The sequence below is a fragment of the Vitis riparia genome, chromosome 2, assembly GCF_004353265.1.
Source record: "Vitis riparia cultivar Riparia Gloire de Montpellier isolate 1030 chromosome 2, EGFV_Vit.rip_1.0, whole genome shotgun sequence".
NCBI lineage: Eukaryota > Viridiplantae > Streptophyta > Magnoliopsida > Vitales > Vitaceae > Vitis > Vitis riparia.
In genome coordinates, this window is record NC_048432.1 from 19,133,085 (window position 1) to 19,151,945 (window position 18,861).

At 35.1% G+C, this 18,861-nt stretch overlaps 2 protein-coding genes across 2 annotated transcripts; both read right to left on the reverse strand.

The window, feature by feature from the left end:
- Nucleotides 1-946: 946 nt before the first annotated feature.
- LOC117930962 (late embryogenesis abundant protein At1g64065) lies at nucleotides 947-1,492 on the reverse strand. Its single transcript, XM_034851784.1, has one exon. The coding sequence runs from the start codon at nucleotides 1,490-1,492 to the stop codon at nucleotides 947-949; it is 546 nt and encodes a 181-aa protein (XP_034707675.1).
- A 2,713-nt stretch (nucleotides 1,493-4,205) lies between these two features.
- Nucleotides 4,206-14,639, reverse strand: LOC117932387 (respiratory burst oxidase homolog protein A). The gene is made up of 14 exons (XM_034853633.1): nucleotides 13,633-14,639; nucleotides 13,334-13,493; nucleotides 13,118-13,166; nucleotides 12,591-12,704; nucleotides 10,072-10,494; nucleotides 7,615-7,998; nucleotides 7,387-7,482; nucleotides 6,932-7,047; nucleotides 6,535-6,702; nucleotides 6,273-6,429; nucleotides 5,854-6,051; nucleotides 5,645-5,773; nucleotides 5,049-5,127; nucleotides 4,206-4,963 (listed from the first exon to the last, which is right to left on the reverse strand). Exons 1-14 carry the CDS (start codon nucleotides 14,279-14,281, stop codon nucleotides 4,854-4,856), a joined length of 2,832 nt encoding a protein of 943 aa, XP_034709524.1. The 5' UTR covers nucleotides 14,282-14,639; the 3' UTR covers nucleotides 4,206-4,853.
- Between the last annotated feature and the right edge of the window lie 4,222 nt (nucleotides 14,640-18,861).

Here is an 18,861-nt window from a genome sequence, read left to right on the forward strand (position 1 = left end):
AAAACGCGTTGGGAAAAACTCTTGACTGAATATTAATCACCAACAGAAGTTTCAACCAAACTACATGGCGGTGGATTATATTCATTCATTTGTTCTTGGTTTTTATCATTTCAGCAAGATTATTTGTTCAATTCTCTTAATATTTTGATCAAGGCAATTTCCTCAACTCATCCTACCCAATGTCCATATTTGTAAATGGCAGTGGAGACAAACTCTATTGTGGTTTGGGGACTGTAAGCTGTGTGCGTGCATCTATCTATACATGTACTCATGTCTGAAGGTTAGGCGCGAAGCAACTGAATTTAATGTTAAATAATTTAAGAAACTAGTAAAGGTCTGAATTCTACCTATCTTTGAGTTGGGTTGGCGTCAATAATTGACACTCATTAAAGGCATCTTGGAGGCAAAATCTCCCAACGCATACTTTGAAAAATACATCATAGGGTAAAGGATTTGCACCATTTTTTTTAAAACATTTCTAATAAAACACTTATAATAAAGCACTGAAGACTAAAAGTTTACCTACCTCTTAGTTTGATGGTATTCTTTTTCATGCTTCAAAAATAAATGCACGACAAATCCAGTTTTCGGTTATTGAACTAACCAGCTACCATTTTTAATGACAAAATGTGGATTTTTGTTTTCTTCAGAAATCCTTTGTTTTCATTATATATATATATATATATATAGAGAGAGAGAGAGAGAGAGAGAGCGAGCAAAGCAGAGCAGAGGTAAACAGTAGTACACAGTAAACCATATAATCAAAATAGTCTCACATACGAATACAAATTCACTATCGATACAAAGAATATGCAGATCATGTGACAACAAAATAGCCTAAAAAATCAAAGCAAATAAGTAATACCATAACCTATTACAATCCATTTCTCCAAAAGGAGAAGAAAAAAAAAAGCCTAAAATTACGCAAGCACAGTATATAAAACTGTCACTTGCACTTCAAATCCTGGACGACACGATTCATCAAATTGACCTTGATGGTGCAGTACATTTCTGCAGTTTTCTTCTTCTTCATCACCTTCATCACATGTATTTTCCCAGGCAACTTGGCCCGGCTCACCAAAGGCAAAAGCCCAGAATTGATGTCATTTCCTAGGGTGGAGTTGCTTGAAAGCTGGTCGTAGCTAAGTTCCACTGCAACCGTGAATCTGTTGGTGGATCGAGCCCTGGCTCGGCCCTTGGGAACCACCACCTCCCCAACTGTTACACCCCCATATGTGATGGGGATGGTGTTGTTTGGATACTTGAAGTGGCCGAAGTTTGTGTTCTTGACTGCAACTTGAGCTTGTAGCTTCATGGTGAAAGATGAAGTGCTGTTGCTGAAGCTCTCAACATCGACTTTGCCAAACCTGAGCTTTGGGCTTTTGATCTTCAACAGAGTCGGTGCAAACACCACAATGATTATGGTCTGGAACACTATAAAAGCTGCAACATAGGCTATGCATTTTGTGTTTTTCCTGCCTTCCTTTTTCATGATTCTACTTTTTCGTGGTGAATAGCAGAATTGAAGAAGTTTTTTCTTCCTTTTTTTTTTTTTTTTTCTTTCTTTTGGGTCTGTTTTTTTTCTTGCTTTTGAGCTGGGAACCGTTGGGAAAAGAACTTAAAGCAGTTGGGCAGTTGTGGGTTTTGGAAGAAAGGAATGGTTTATATTTATAGAGGCAGTGGAGTGTAAAAGATTCAATACGTACATGGTCAAGCTAGTCTTGGTGTAAACATGGATAATTTTTCTTGTTTGCTTTGGTCATTAGCGTGTATCTGATCTGTCACTATATAATAATAATAGAAGTTTCCAAAGGATAACCAAGGACAAGGTAGCTTTCCTCTTAGGTTAACAAATAAAAATTATTGAGTTCATTCATCTCGATTGGGCTTGGGTCGAGCAGGTTTTATTTCGTATTAGCAATTTTATCTTAATTGTCAACTAGATTAAGTACACAATCATTTCGGGTTTATTTTCCGAGCTAAAACTAAATCTCGAGCCAACCCGACCTTGGACTCAAACAATTTAAGCTTATTTTATGAGTAAATACCAAATCGCGAGCCAACGCAACCTTAAACTTATTTCCCGGGCTAACAACAAATTCCTAACACACCCCACATGAAATGTGGGATCTTATTTCTTGAGCTATTGTATTTTTCTTAGAAACAATCTATTGTCCGGCAGGTGAGGGCAAAGCGCAAAGTTTTGCGAGTGTTGTAGAGGGGATAGATATGAAATAATAAGAATCACGCGTAGCTTGTGGGGGAACAAGTCTTGTGTCTCACCATCAACATAGGAAAGGTGGAGTAGTTTAACACTTTGAAGGCAATGGTTAAGAAATGGGAGTAGAGCAGCGGTCTGGACTCTTTCCTTAACACAGGTGTTCGGACAACTATGGAGGTGGGCTCACCCACCTTCTACAATTGGCCCCCTTGCGGGACATGGCTTTTAACATCGGCGCAGTTGGCCTCTCGTGCCTCGTGAAAATGATCTTCCCTTCCATATCTATAAGCCGAAAGTATTTTTAAAGAAAAATCTAATTTTGAAAATAAATTTAAAACATTTTTTAAAATTTTAAAAATCACTTATAATGTTGTGTTTTGTCAAAAAAAAAAAACTTCTAATGGGTTTTTTAAAAAATTACTTTTATTATAAATATATTTTTTTTTAAATACTGTTAAACTAGTGTCTATTTAAGCATTTAAAAACATACTTTTAGTTTCTAGACCACTCATTAGTTTGGGAGTAGAACCCAATGGAATTGTAAGCTTTAGATTTTGAACCATGCATTCCATGTAACAAAAGGTTCACATGAAAGCTGGAGATGTCATGGACATGGGTGGCAACAAGCCCTGCCCACTGCTCGCTTTCTTCCTTTCAACCAACTCAACAGTCATCCCGAGTTGATAACTAATCTTCATAGCCCGGCCTGCAAGTTGTAAACAAAATCGGCTTTTACATGAAGCTTTGAGAACAATGATAATAATAATAATAAATAAATAAATAAAGACCCAGTATATTCTTGCTTCAATTGTTGCCCAAATAGGTAGTTGACAAAGAAAGAGTCAGGCAAAGGCTAATATGAATCATATGCTTAGTGTGGAGTGACCTGGTCAACAACAACGTTGATGGAGTTGTAAACTAGAGAAAAAAGCTAATATTGTGAGATTAAAGATGAAAGAGATATTAATTTTATAGACAGGCTTATTTTTATGTGGTCATTAAAAATATAAATATTTAGGGTCACTTTCAAAATAATAGTTTAAATTAGAAATCACGTCTTTAATAATCGTTTTTTGAAACTATGATTTCTAATTCTATTGAAGCTGTCATTTCAAAGTATAGTTTCATGAGATAAGTGTTAACTAATTGGACTCAAAATTCCTGCTTTACTAGAAAATTACTTCTCTCCTAAATGGGCCTTAATCACTATCCGATCTTAGTTGGACGAAAACAATGGGTTAATAAAGCCCAAATCACTACAGCCCACATTAAATTGTAAAAAAAATTCATTTGCTTCAGGCCCAAGACAGACAGATCCACCTATGTGTAAGTTAATAGCAGGAGAAGAGGCAACGAAAAAACAAAAAAGAAAACAAATATATTTGAAAGAAAGGCCCCCCTTATCGTTAACAGCTTCTTAGAAAAAAAAATTTAAATAATTTTTAATTATTTTGAAAAAATAATCTATTTGAAAACTAAAATATATGGAGGAAAAAAAAAACTCTATTTGTTCTCCGTGATAAACAATAAACTTATATATAATTGAAATTTCTTAAAATATTCTTTATATTTTAAATTATATTTCAAAATATTATACATAAAATAATTAAAAACACCTGAATTTTATTAAAATATATATATTTTTTATAACAAATTTTTAAAAATAAATTTCAATTAAAAAAATTTCAAAAATAATTTTTGAGTTATAAAACTATTTTATGTTCTTTGAACTAAAAATAAATAAGTTTCGTGAATAGTTCAAAATAGGGGAAAATTTTCTTTTTCTTAGTTCTTTATCTCCACTTCCTCTTCCTCAACTCACCTGAACCAACCGAAACGAAAGTGGATCAAATTTGATAGCGTCAAAGGTATATATAAAGCAAACCATACCATTGACTACCCCAGTAGAAAAAAAGAAGAAAAAAAAGAAAGTGCTAGCTTGTTTAATTAATAATTAATGCTGAATATTAAAATATAGTTCAACTTCACGCTAAAAAGGGTTTTTTAATTAGTAAATAAGCCCATCCTTTTACACCATCAAATATCAAATCGTATTTAGAAGACAATGAAACAATCAAATTTTTGCTGTTACTAACCCTCACTTGCCCATTTATAAAATGAAAAAGCTGAAGCGAAATTCATTTCCACATTGCATAATAAATCTAGATGGAAATTAATTCCCCAAAAAAAACAAAAAGCCCCTATCAATTTGGTCAACCTCTGCGTTGTAGCTATAACCCACCGACAAGAGCCCCACATTCCCATTTTGAGGTTCGCCACCTGCCAGCCTCATCGGGTCCACGCCTATGATGCAGAGTCACATTGATCTTTTCCTTCAGATTCCAAGCCATCTCACCAACCAGAATCACCTTTTTTTTTCTGGTTGTGCTCGGTATAATAGATATATAGCTAGCTAGTTATACACAGAAAAATAATCGTATAGATATACTTTTCTTCTGCTTGTCCTTTCTACCCAATACTGTACAAATGCTTCGTGCTATATGGGTTTGCCTTTCAAGTCTATTACAAAAAATTCAAGACGAAGGGTTTTAGGAGTAGATGGAAGAGTTGAAGTGGGGGTGTATGTAGTGGGAGAGTGTAAGTCAGCTACACAGGCAAACCCCAGATTTTTTTAGAAATGTTCCTTGTGGAATTCAAACTTGGTGGAACCTTTTTGATTGAACTCATAGCAGAGCCTGCTGAGTTCTTTGGCTAAGACTGGTGCACCACAATAGAAAACTCCTGTTAAAACCACAATAATGGTATCAGAAGAATACAAAATATTAGGTTTTTTTCTCCGAAGGCTTAATGATAAAATTTGGCTCACCTATCCTTGCATTAGCGTGCTTGGTAGCTGTTTTAGAAAAAACCTTCTTCCAGTTAGGCCTAGCAAAATGTGTCCGAACCTGGTAATTGAAATTGGGCACTGTTGGTAAACATTATATGGATACGAAGATGACAGATAATTTGATTGTGTTGGAGAGCATTATGGGTTCAAATCCTAAAAACTTAAAAAAATAATAGTCCAACGTGGTATCAAAGTCAGGTTTTACAGTAGGTTATATGTTGGAACTTATGTCCCTAATTTGTGGATACAACCCGAGGAAGGTTGTCTGTGATTTGTTTGTATAAATGGGGTCTCAGTTCCTATGTGTCTCTCCACATGCCGGTCTAGGACCACATATGAACAATATGTGAGAGAGTGTATTGGAGAGCATAATATACATTAGTCCACATCGGTGAAGGCACAATTGAATGTATCATATATGCAGAAGTGTTGTGAACTGGCTAATGATCGCTATAAGAAATTATTGGTGTTAGGTGGCACGCCACAAAAGCTTTGTAGTACAAGAATTTAAAAGGCCTCAAGGGGTCTAAATTGGTAATGTAATGAAAATGATAGAAAGAAATTGAAGACCATACCCTGGTGCCAGACACAATGTCAACCCCATTCTTGGCATGGTTGAGTGCTTGGACCATTGTGATGAGAGCTGACCGGGCATCTCCTTCCTCGTACACACTGGTTAGGTAGTTGTGCATCTCAATCACACCCTGAATCCAAAATGTCAGAGTTAATAATGGACGAAGTCATGAAATTCAACTAAAATTAATGACCTAGTCTTTCATATTACCCTTTGGTCAAGCTCTGCAACTTCGTTCATGACCCCTTTGAACCAATCAAATGAACCTTGCTCCCTGGTTACCCAGTAAAAGTAAGCATTGGTGGTTTTCAAAGTTTTCCTTCTTTTCGGGGAGATCCTATTGAGGGAGGGAGAATCAGTAGTCCCAGCACTCTGGTCTGATATCCTACTGAAATCTGATACTGAATCCTGAAAAGAAAGAAGAAATTGTGATTTGTTTTTTCTCTCAAATGAGAAGCTTATTGATGTAGTAAATTTCAGGCACAATCTCATCTTTTTTTCTCAAAATATTGCCATCATTATGACTAATCAAGATAGGGTAGAAGCATAAAGGCAATGAATGAAGGGATTTTGCTAGTTGAGGAAGTGAATTGATCGCATTCATAATCAGTTGGAGTACAAGTAATTACCTGCTCCTCCATTTTGACAATGTTGTTGAGCAAATCCTTCAAAATACTGATGAAGGGCGTAGCTCCAATTCCAAGACCAACAAGTAGCAGGACATCATACTTCTTGTAGTCTTGTGCTGGAGCTCCATAAGGCCCATCGATTAAGAGTTTTGGCAAACTGAAACCAGGAGAAAATTTTTCAGGCAACAATCACCGGAAGTACATAAGCCTTCCAAAATAGATCAAAATGTGAAGAATTTATCAATATAAACACGAAACAAACCTTTTCTTTGTACTTTCATCAGCTCTGAGCAGCCCACTCTTCCCAGCTATAGGAGCCTCACATGCTTCTGAAAATACCCTTTTTAGTTCTTGTGTCCAATCACCTAGTTGCCGGATGTGAATGCTAAGGAAGTCATCACCAGGAGCTGAGGTAATAGAGAATGGATGCCTGGGAATAGAAAATCATAGCATAAAAACATGGAACGCCGGGAGAAAACTAACCAGTGAAAAGATATAGCCTATAGGGCAACCTTTGCAGATTCATGATGGTTTTCCATTTTTCTCCTAAAAAATCTATAGCCAAATTCTAGATATATTTTCATCCTAGAAAATATTACTGGTTCAACTACTTACACTTACACTAAAAATAAGATTTTGGGAGGTTAACATTGATTTACCACTCAAATGGAGAAACTGCAGGGCATTGAACAAACATGTACTGTCCACTCTTGTAACGGAACTGAGGGGGCTTGGACATTTGCAATGTGAGGACATTTCCTGGATAAATAGCAACCTGACAATTTTGCAATTGGAAGAATAGGTTATACACAAATAATTAAACATATTTGGGACAATATACAAGGGCGCCACAAGGATGAAGTTAAGAAGGGCAAGTCAGAGAAATCATTAAATATTAAAGGTCCAAGGCATACATATTGATATAAATATAGAACGGCTATTTATTTGCACTAGAAATGAAGCACACAGACCTCACATTGATTCAATTGCAACCCATAGGGCATTCATTTAAATTTATGTCTATTTTTATGGTGCTAGTAGTCTGAATATGCTACAACACAAGATTCACAAATATCAAATTAATATGCTAAGGAGGTTTAGATGTTGTCCTCACCTTAAGAAGCCGGACAGCATAGAAGCCAGAACGAAACAATCTCAAGGTCCTTTCTCCTGCATATAGGCAGACAGGAACTGCAAGGTACATCCATGTCTGCAAGCACAAACTTAATTATCTCAATGGCCAATGCTTTCCTTTTTTTTATTGGGGGGGTTTGATAGGCATTAAAACCCCTTATATTATAGGTAATTCTAGATGACAAAGGAAAGGGTATTGAAACCATACCGTCTTGAGGTACCACTTGTGCACAAGATAAAGATAAGTTCCGTGGATGATCAGCAAGATGTAGACAATGACAAAAAGGTGGTGCGAATACCAGAAGGCATTGAAGCCAGTGATCCTATCAAAGGGCTTGGGTAGCTTAACAAGGCTCCGCCTAAACCACCTTGTTGCAAGCGTAAAAGCAATCAGCATTAAAAGCACCATTAGAATTCCAGTCACACCCTCCTTGCCTCGAACCAGGTCTGCATAGGTTGGTTTATCTGATCCGAATTCAATTAAGTAATTATTATAATTTATTTGGGTTGCCTTTTCAAGTCTTGGAAAATCACAGGCAAGATGGTTTCCCGCGTGGAGAATAACACCAACTACAATGGCTCCAGCAATCGTCTGTAGAGAGCACAGAAGACAAAGTCATTAACAAAGAGGTGAAATAGAAATGCAAGTCGAGTTGTCACCCAAATTAGGCAAAACGCTGAATTTGATGTTAACAGAATCACAAGAATTTAGAAGGAAAATTTCTAAGCATGGTTATCCAATTAAGATAGACCAGGTTCAGGAAGCCATGGTTCTAGGAGGGCAGTATTCACGAATCACGATTACATTATCACAAACTCCAAGAATAAAAAAAAAGTGTATAATTAAATTAGTTATATGATAAAAGAAGAACGAACACCTTTCAAAAATTAAAATTTAGGGAGATTATTTGGAATGGTTCTAATGTGCACCACTTTTGTTTATAATGTTTTCGTTATAGTGTTTTCATTGGAAACATTTAAAAAAAAAAAAAAAACAGAAAAAATCTCGCAGTGGTTAAATATAAACTAAAAGTTGCTTTGAAAGTTATTAGTGAGAAGCAAAAGCCTCAAGAGCAGGTTTCTAGCTCAACATCTCGACAACTTCCACCTCTACGTTTCAACCTCCTTACAGGTTTTGGTTATGCTAAATAACTCTCCTCTGGATTCTGTAAATAAGAGCACGTACTCTCTTTTTCAAATAATAGCCGAGAGGAAAATGTTCTCTATGATTCTTTTAGTTAGTAATGTGTTATTTTTGAAAAATCGCCAATCCAAGTTTAGGTATAATAATAGGGTACCACATATTCAAAAAGTTTTTAACCCTATAAAAAGACCTCCTAAAAAGGCTCTTAATAGGTTGAGTTGGATATTAGGTTTTCTGACCTATGATGCAGAAATAGTTGCACTAAAAGCAATGCTATTCACATGGGCATGCTACCATGAATTTCTTCTGAAAAACTAATGGAAAAATATTATTTATCTACGTATTCTTTGTATCTTGCAAAAAGCAAGTACGCGCTCACACACACACAAAGAAAAAAAAAAAGGATGAATAAAGAGGAAATTACTTTTTGCAGGTACACGAAACCATCTCCAGCTGGGCCACTGAGAACCCACAAATTAGAAAAATCTAAGGTTGATAATCCCTCCCTATCTTAAATTTCTTTTCAACTTTTTAAACTTGCCACGAAGCGGATCATGTTTTTATCTCTTAGTCTCTTCCCCTTTTGCCCTTTGTTGGGTCATCAAGGACCTGAATCTTTATCTTCTATCTTTTATTCTTTTTCAAAGAAAAGTGATCACATTATTGAAGGAGGATTCACTCACAGATGTACATATCCAAACATATCTTCAACCACGTTATGGACATCAATCGTGGCACATTTGTCTAACAATTTCATATATATATATATATAGAGAGAGAGAGAGAGAGAGAGAGAGCCGACAGGTGGTCGTCACATGTCGGCGGTCGGCACATGCACTGATGCACCTCTAAAATTTAGTCTACACTATACTAAAAATTTTTTCCCCTTCAATTTTGGTTCCGGCAGAATTTATCAAAAAAGTCAATGATTCTGGTTTCCACTTACTATAAAATCATTTCATACATTTAAATTTCTTGAGGTTTACGTTTTTTTTCTCCCTGGTGTAAGAATAAGGGGCGAATGGTGGGACGTGTCCTTTTTCCCTTTTTTCTTCTTCTCACTTGCCTAGTGGAAATTGAAAAATCAAAAATGTAACTTCATTTCATTATTTCACAGCTAATTTTGTCATATTCTACATAAAAAAAAGTACTAAAATAAAATACCACGCCAACCTTTCTATTATCACTTCTCTGTCCTTAATTATTGTGACCAGTGATGATTAATAATAAAAAATTACTCAGATTTATTTTCATTAATTTTTTATTACCAATCATCATCTCACACGAAAAGTAATAACTAAAATAATGGCAGACCATGCACGCACTCTTGGCGAAGGCTAATTAATGGGAAGAAGAACCTATTTGCTAGTCAATGTTTGCTGCGTGGGCAATGAAGGTTCCTGGAGGGACGGCTGAGATTAGACCATCATGTTGACTTTCAAAGCAGAGGGACTTTACTCAATGGGCCTAACATTAACGCGTAGAAGGAGAAAAGTAGAGAGAGTGAAGGGAGAGTCGTACCTTGTGAAAGTTGATATTGTCGTCAAAAGGTACAAAGAGGCCCAGCTTGGTGGACCTGAGCCAAGTGATGGTGTTCCTGCAAACAGGCAAGAGGATGAGAGCCATGTTGAACTTGAGGGTCTCGGCTGCGCCCTTAGCGGTTAGGAGGCAGTAACCCATGACGTGGAAGGCCTTCGTCTGCCTGTACTGAAAGAACTTCCACATAAATAACCCAGCCATGATCAGAACCCATAAGCAAATAACCCAAATTCTCCTCCAGTTCTCTTGTAGATAATACAACAGCTTCGTGCTCATTCTTTGTATTGAGCTTCTCTTTCTCAGCCCCGCCAGGTTCTGACTCAAGGCTTGGCTCGTGTAGCTGAGTGCCTGACTGTAGTTCAGATACGTGTCCTTCTGTAAGAGTAGCGTCTCCAGTTGCCATAGCTGCATCATCACCCACCACCATGTAACAAACTCATCAGAAATTTGAATCAAGCAACAGACAACAATGATAGCAATTATGTCTACTCATTTCAGAACTGCCGGACAATCCAGCACGCGTTGGATACGTGTATATAAGTGAGGGGAAAGTATACCTGAAAGATCAACCCAAAAGTTCACATGGGAACCCATGGCTGTGTCAGTTAGAACGGCCACGTGGCAAGAATATGAGTTCAAATTACCATTGGCAGAAGGGTCACTGCACTTCTATAATCATATATTTATTTCTTGAATTTTTCATGGTTCGTGTGAACTAGTTTAACTATGAATTCTTACACTTCATTGATAGCACATTATAGGAGTTATCCAGCCTGCTAAGCCTGCTGGCCACGAGGGAAAATAGCAAGACTAGGATCAATATTACAGAAGTCTAAGGCTATGAGCAGTCAGCATATTTTTCTGAATATGGTATGGGAGATAGACATTATAATAATGAAAGTGGTATATATTTAAATATATATAAATACAAAGTGGCAGTGACATGCAGCATGGGTTGTATTATGACTTAGTTTTATTGAAATCTTTAGAATGTAGGTTACGTTGTGACATAATTGTAGCTGTCTTCATTAATTATTAGATAATATTTATACCTTTCAATTTCCACAGTCGTCTATTGATTTATAGGAGACAGAATTAGCTAAATGTAGAGAAACTAAAATAAGTAGAAACAAAAGAGCTGTTCAACAACCACGATTGCTAGTGGACACCATTTTTCAATTCAATTAAAACTTCTAAAAGAGTGCAATTTATTCTATCATGGCCTCCGTGTTCAACAACGCGGTTACCCAGATGTGAGAAGATTTGGTCATTGGTCATTGGTCATCCAGCAAAGGACTTAGGAGAAAAGTCCAACACGACCGATTAAAATACAGGCCAAATCCCCTAATGGGATATGGAAATTTAACTAATACTGGGAAACTAAATTTCAAAAGCAGACCCTATCATAAGCAATAATTATTTAAATGGGCTAGGATAAAAACACCATACTAATAACAAAAGTATATGTATGAAAATATCACCTCACACATTTGCGCCTTACAAGGTGAAACAGAGGGGACCCACCTCTCCTAAGGAGTCCACTTTACGTTTAAAGCTCGATGGACGAATTCATCAGTGCAGATGCATGAATCATAAAAGAATATTAGGGTGGGAAGTACGCACTGACGGAAGAAAATTATTATTATAGCCGAGCGATTCGTGCCTATAAAGGCTGAAGGGCTTGCTGAATGGGAATAAAGATAGGGGACTCTGAAATATACTATTGGATCAATTTAAACTTAAATCAAGTTACTATGAATAATTTATAATTAATTGGGTACAATTATTAATGCATTCGGAAAAGTTCATCAAATTTTTTTATACGTTGACTTGCTCAAAATCCTTACGTTGAGAGTAGTTTTTATATAGAGAGTTTTTAGAAAGGTTCTTGTAAGTTACTTCTAAGACTATAGTAAACGTCCTATTTTAAGTAATGTTAGATTTTTGTTTCTTTAAGACTCTTTCTTCCCGCGCATAATTAATTTAATTAGTGTTTTTAAATTTTACAATAACAGCGGTTTTATTACAAATTATACATAAGAGATGCACTTAAAAAACTAGTCAGTTTTTTTTTTTTATATATAGGAATCTTTAGGCCAAAAGGCTAAAATATTCATCACTAAGCATGTTATTGTAAATATAATGTCAAATGGATTAAAATACCTCATTTTCTAATAAGTGCTTTGATATTAAATGGGTGTACCAAAAATTGATGAAAGGTATTTTTATTCAAACAAATGTCTTTAAAAAATAGAAAGGAAAGTATAAAAAATTATAAAATTTTGGGAACAAAAATTTGAGGAAAAGAAAATAATTAAATAATTGATAAAAACACTTTCCCAAACTTTATCCGTCTTTGTCAAAAATGAGTTAGAATATCTTTAAAAAAGGAAAAGAAAAATCTTATTTTTTTCATGGCATTTAACTATAAATTTATTTTTTATTTCCTACGCCAACCAAAATAGTTTAAATATTTTGCTTCATCAAAAAGGAGGACCCACCTCTATGTAACCGAGCCTCTCCGGATCCAACTCTTCCATGATCAAGGCTGCATACTCCTCCGCCTGTTCCTTCAGTCTGGATAACTTATTTGCAGAAGCACTGAGCATAATAATCTACAAATTCAAAAAAGTAAATAAATAAAATTATATTATCAAAATTCCCAACAAAAACCAATTCTTCGTAAGAAATTGACCAAAAAGCCCCCGACCAACCCCACCAACTCCACAAAAAATGATAGTATTTCATTTTCCCATACTATTGAAAATCGGGGAGAAAACAAGTCCATGTTTCCACGTGTCCAGCCGAAAACCTCGACAGCAGTGGAGTAAGGAATTCTTGAATTCCTCATACACACAACCATAGGAATGCTCCACAACGTGGAAACGTAGGGTCATGTAATATCGGAGTAGTTAGTTTTGAAATTTCGCCGGTTTAGGCTCACCGAATCTCGCCTAACAATGACTTCTTTTTTTGGATATTAATGATGAAATAAAAAATTAAAAAAATATAAAATATATATATTTACCTCTTTAACTTCTTCTTCGGCGATGCGCCCATCTTCGTTTTTGTCCACCCTGTAGGAGAAGATTAGACAAAAATTAGGAGTTTGTCCTTATCTGTTTCTTCTACTGTTCCATTCCATGCAGTATTATAATTGGGAGCAAGTAACTTGATAATTATAAAATTGGTGGACTAATTATTTGATAAAATTAATTTTATTGTTGTTTTATTTAATGCGTACATGTCGAAGAAGATCTGGAGTCGAGAATCAAAGCTTTGATCGGCGATTTGAGACCAGAACTCGTAGAGCTCGTCTCTGGTGATCTTGTCCATCTTCAATCTTCGTCTCCTACTCAGAGCATCGAATAATTCCAACGCGAATTCCTTGGAATCTTTCATACCTTTGACGGAAAATATCAACATTTTAGAAATTGAAGTCAACAAATACAATCGCATATGTGAAAGGGTTTTTGATGCGTTTGTTTGCCGAGAAAACTAAGATGGGAGAGTATTTAATTTCATGATGAAGGAGAATAAAACCTATGCATTGTGCGAAATCGGAACGGTTTAGAAAACCGTCTTTGGCAAGCTTATCGAAATTGCTCTGAACTTCGTTCCATGCATCAACGCTGTTTGTTTTGGCGCTGATGAATCTCAATCCACGAAGAGCTTTCTGAGCACCGGACCGAGTCCGGTCGAGCTGAGCTCGCTGCCGACGGAGAGCACGAGCCGCTAAAGCGGTGTCGAATCCGGAGCCTGGACCGCCGGCGCTATGCACGGAAGCAACCGCAGAAGACATCGCGCGCGAGCCATGGCCATGGCTCCATGAAAACCTCTTAAGCTCGGCCTTCAGCTCCTGCGAAAACTGCTTCGCCTTTGCCACCGCCTCCGCCTTCAGCTCCTGCGAGAACTGCCGCAACCTGCTCGACGAACTCCTCCTGATCGACGTCGGTGACCTCGACCCCGACGCCGATGCCGGAGTCGCACTGCCCTCCTGATCAACATTAATAACCGTCGCCGGCTCTACACTCCTCAACACAATCGTATCATCATCTTGCAGATCAAGCGTCACCTCCACAAACTCCTCGGCCGATCCACTCTCGGTCGCGGGCGACGAGCCCGCGCTCATCGCTTTTCCAGGAACCGTATCGGACGCCCATCGGCGCTCGTGCTTCGGCAACCCCCTCATTGATTGATCAGACCCCTTTTTCCCACGGCCAATTCAAGAGAGGCAAATTCAAAAGCAAGCAATGATTTATCCAAACTTTTTAAAGCAATAGAGTCGTCCAACGCGTTCAGAATCTCTTGGAAAGTACATGTACGCGTAGCAATGACCAGGGAGAGTATACTGTATGTTTTGCGTGAGAGAGAAAAAAACAAAAGTTGAGGCTGGAGCAGCAGAGAGAGAGAGAGAGAGGTGTTGGGAGTCGGGACCAGGACGACAGAATTTCAATATGCTTTTTCTCTCTGGCTGTTATACTCAGATACTTCTGGAAATGGTGCTGTGGCTATATGACCACCCAAAAAGAGGGCTCTCCGTCTCTGTCTCTATGTTTATAGAGGTAATGCGTTTACACTGGTGGAGCCATATAGAAAAAGGAAAGAGATGGGGAGTGATGAGGAGGACAGAGAAATGAGAATATATCTCAGTGTTGTTTGGTTGGGCACTTGGGCTGAGGTGTGGGCCCATCCTGGTTTTACGAGTCCACGCCTCGGGTCGGCCCAGTCAACTTCCTTTCACCATGGGGTGAAAAGCACGTTTGGAAGCCTTTTCTACCACCACTTGACCTATAGAAAAAGGAGGGGGAAAAAAATTACGACCAAGATGGTTTGTTAAATCAACGTCAAGATTTAACATGAGTAAATAATTTAATTTAAATTATTAAGGTCTTGATCAATGATTACAATATTTTCCCTTTTTTTATTCAAGTTTTAATTTTTAAAGAAGAATAGTAACATTGTGAAAGTTTTATTAAATATTAAAAAAAAAAAAACTTTTACATAAATCAAAATAGAAATTTTATAAAAATAAATTATATATTTTTTAACTTTTATAAAAAATATTTTAATTTATTTTGAATCTCCAATTTTTTATATCTCATTTTTTAATGTCAAGTGATTGTTTTGTTTACCATAATGATTCTATATTCTCTTTTTATATTAAATATTTTATAATTCTTTTATACATCTATAATATTTTATTTAGAATTAATAGAGGTAAATATTAATTAAAACTATTGAGGATAAATATATGAAAGAAGTCTCGGGAAGAAATTTTTAACATGTATTTTTTAAAAGTAATAATCAAAGTGTCTCTATTGAAAATATTTTGAATATTTTATTTTATTTTTTCAAATTGATGATAGCTCTTTTCTTTGCTTGAGGTATGACTTTGAAACTATTTTAAGCCCATCAGCAGACTAACGTGGGTGGCTATGACTAATGAAAGTGTCTCTAGAAGAAAATATTTTGGAAATTTTATTTTCATTTTTAGCATGATTAATATTTTTTTTTTTCCAAAGTCTTGTCTTTGTGTTTAGGTATGATTTTAAAACTATTTTAAGCCCATCCAAAGACCATCAAGTGAGTGGCTTTGCCCCACCGTTAGAACACCTAATTAATTATGTAATTTAAAATTAACATTTTCAAAATGCATAAAAATAATAGAAATAATCTTCAACTTAATAAAATCTTTTTTTTATTCTTATTTTATATATATATATATATATATATATAAATTAAATTAAACTTCAAAGTAATACAGATTCAAATTGTGATCAAATTTGTGGTATCTTAACATTCGAAAGAATCGATTTTATTATTTGACTATATTAAAATTGACCATAGTGAGTTTTTTAATAAATCGAATATATTTGAAAATATAATTGCTTCTGTTTTAAATTCGTTTGCAATTAAATCATATTTATTTAAGAAAACAAACCAAATCTATTACCAAACTATATCAAAATTACCTATAAACTTCCTAACATTGAAAACTATAGTATTGAGACGTATTGTCAATGCACTTGCATCAATTATTGAAACGAAAAACATCACTTCCCTTAAAAGGAAAAAATTATTTCTCAGAGACGTTATTCAATACGGCTTGGAATTCTATAATACCGGCTAGTACAAAAGTTTGGTGCAAGAAGTCAGTTAAATGATACAATCCTAGTTGACATAAGGGAATGGGCTCAATTTTGTGTCACCACAAGTCTGCAAGGTCTCTAAAAAAAAATAAAAATAAAAATAAAAATAAAAAACCATGTCTAAAGAAGTCACAACCGTGAAGTCATTCACAACACCCAACCTTTGATCCCTACAATAAGAATATATTTTAACACTTAAAGCAGTGATAATAATGTTTTTGTTTATACAAAATTTTTAAATATAGAATTTTTTTTATACAAAATTCAAGAACTCTTAGGAAGAACAAAACTCTGGTGAAAAAATTTAAATTTTGAAAAAGTAAAATCTTTTTTAAGTTTATATTTTTTTTTTTTTTACAAAAAGAAGGATTTTTTATTTTTTAAAAAAATTATATATATATATAAAAGAAGCAAATTCAAACATCATCTAATTTAATTTTAGTAGTCATTTACCATAAAATCATACCGCATACATAATTTCTTAGTTTTTAGGAGGTCAAGACGCATATTAATCCATTGATGAACTTTTATTAAACTTTGTTTTCAATGATGAGGAAATAGTTACGAGAAAATTATTTAAAAATTGGTAAAATTATTAGAACTTCGAAAATAAAAACTAAATTAATCGGGATTTTTTACGATGGGAGTACGCCATCGAGAAAGAAATGGAAAGGAAAATTCAAAACATAGGTAAACAAATAAGAAAAAGAAACAAACAATAGGGTTTACAATTCAAAAGTATGGCCAAAAAGGGTCAAAGATGGTTATGCTCAAATTTTGCTCCAATGGTAGATAAAGATATATGGGCGTGTGGAGACTATGAGATTTGTTTATATGAAATCTCTTCCCAACCAAAGCAAAAGACTTCTTCCCTAAGATAACTCCAAAGCATAACCAACCCTTACTAATATAAATGTCACGTAGCAAACATCATCCACCAACCCCTGAAAAAAAAAAATGCCCAAAAAAAAGTCCACTTCATTTAAAATGATATGATTTGAATAGATTTGGAGTGATGTTGTATTTGAAATGAGAGAAAGCAGCCAAGATTTTTACAACTTAATAAATTTTAAACGTGTTCGAAATTTCATTTTTTCCTTGAACTTAGCAAACAGTTTTTGAATTTAACTAACATATTTGACAAATAGTATTTTAAAAATTTGTTTTCAAATTGGGTTATTTTTCAAAACATGTTTGGGATTTTTTTTAGTGTCTTCAGCAAGAAATAATAAAATACATAAAAAAATGTTTTTTAAACTTATATATATATAAACTTTTTTCTATTTTTAAGTTCATATATAGAATTTTATTCTTAAAAATAATGAAGAATTGTTTTTTAAAAGCAATTTGAAACGGAGAAAAAAAAAAAAAGCAATCTATTGGATGGGTCCCTTTGTAGTTAGCTGGCAGGGGCAAGGCCACAGATGAAATACCAGGAAGTTCACCCACCAGCTGAATCTTCAAATTCCTCTGGATTGCCCAAAATTCTATCCGGTCGTGACTTCTATGAAATACCCAATTTGTGGTGATAACTGATAAGTCAAGCCCTGTTGTTAACCTATTTTGTTATTTATAAATGCCCATGGCGCCTTCATTCTTCACCAGGGCATGGCCCATGACTAGTAGACAGTGAATTGGTATACAGCTTTGTACAAATACTTCAAATAGGTACTTGATTTCCTAGTCACATGCACATGTACAAATACTTCGTATACATTATTTATTCATTGTAAATAAAATAAAATAAAATAAAAAAAGTAAGGAGAAAAATTTTCATGAGCTGAGATATCATATTTTAATTTGATATATTAGTTGGAGATAAAATAATAGGATGGAACCAATGTTTTTGGGTAGGTACTAATTTCTTCATACAATGCGAGCCCCATACGGATTAATTTTTACGGCATGCAGAATCGCCCACAAATGCCCGAAGCCATTTCGGAACCATTCACACATGGACCTGGACGCCCAGAGACGTGGGGCGTGAACAGGTGGGCTTCTAGAAGATCTTTGCGTACAAAGGCCAAACGTAAATGGGCCCACCACAAAGCTTCTAAAGTCAATTCCCCACCAACTCCCAAGTCCTATCCTTCAGTACAACGATTATTGTGAGGGCACCCTCTTCGAATTATCCTTCATCATCTGCTGTCACCATGATTTAGTTTTGTTTTTTTTTCTCCCACGTGTTCAAGGTATTTTTTAAAGCATACTTAAATTTGAGTAAGATTTCATTCTCCATTTTCACACCAAAGATATAAAATAAATAAATAAAATTACATTGAATAATTTTAAAAAATAAATTAATAACTTTAAATTCATTTTTATTTTCATTCATTTTTTTTAAAATCAAACGTAGCCTAATATTATTAAATTTCACCCTATTATGGTTTTAATATTGATTTTAAGGCTTTTCTTTAATTGTAATTTTAGCTAATGGATCTTCACTTGATATTATTCAAAGATACGTAAAAAGCTAACCAAACAAAATCAAGACAATATATGGTGGTGTTGACAAATTTCATAAAAAAAAAATGATGATTAACACAAACTGCAAAGACAAACAATAAAAAGTAAAAACCTTTTCCTCCCCTACTTTTTTTTGGCCAATTTTTATTTAGCA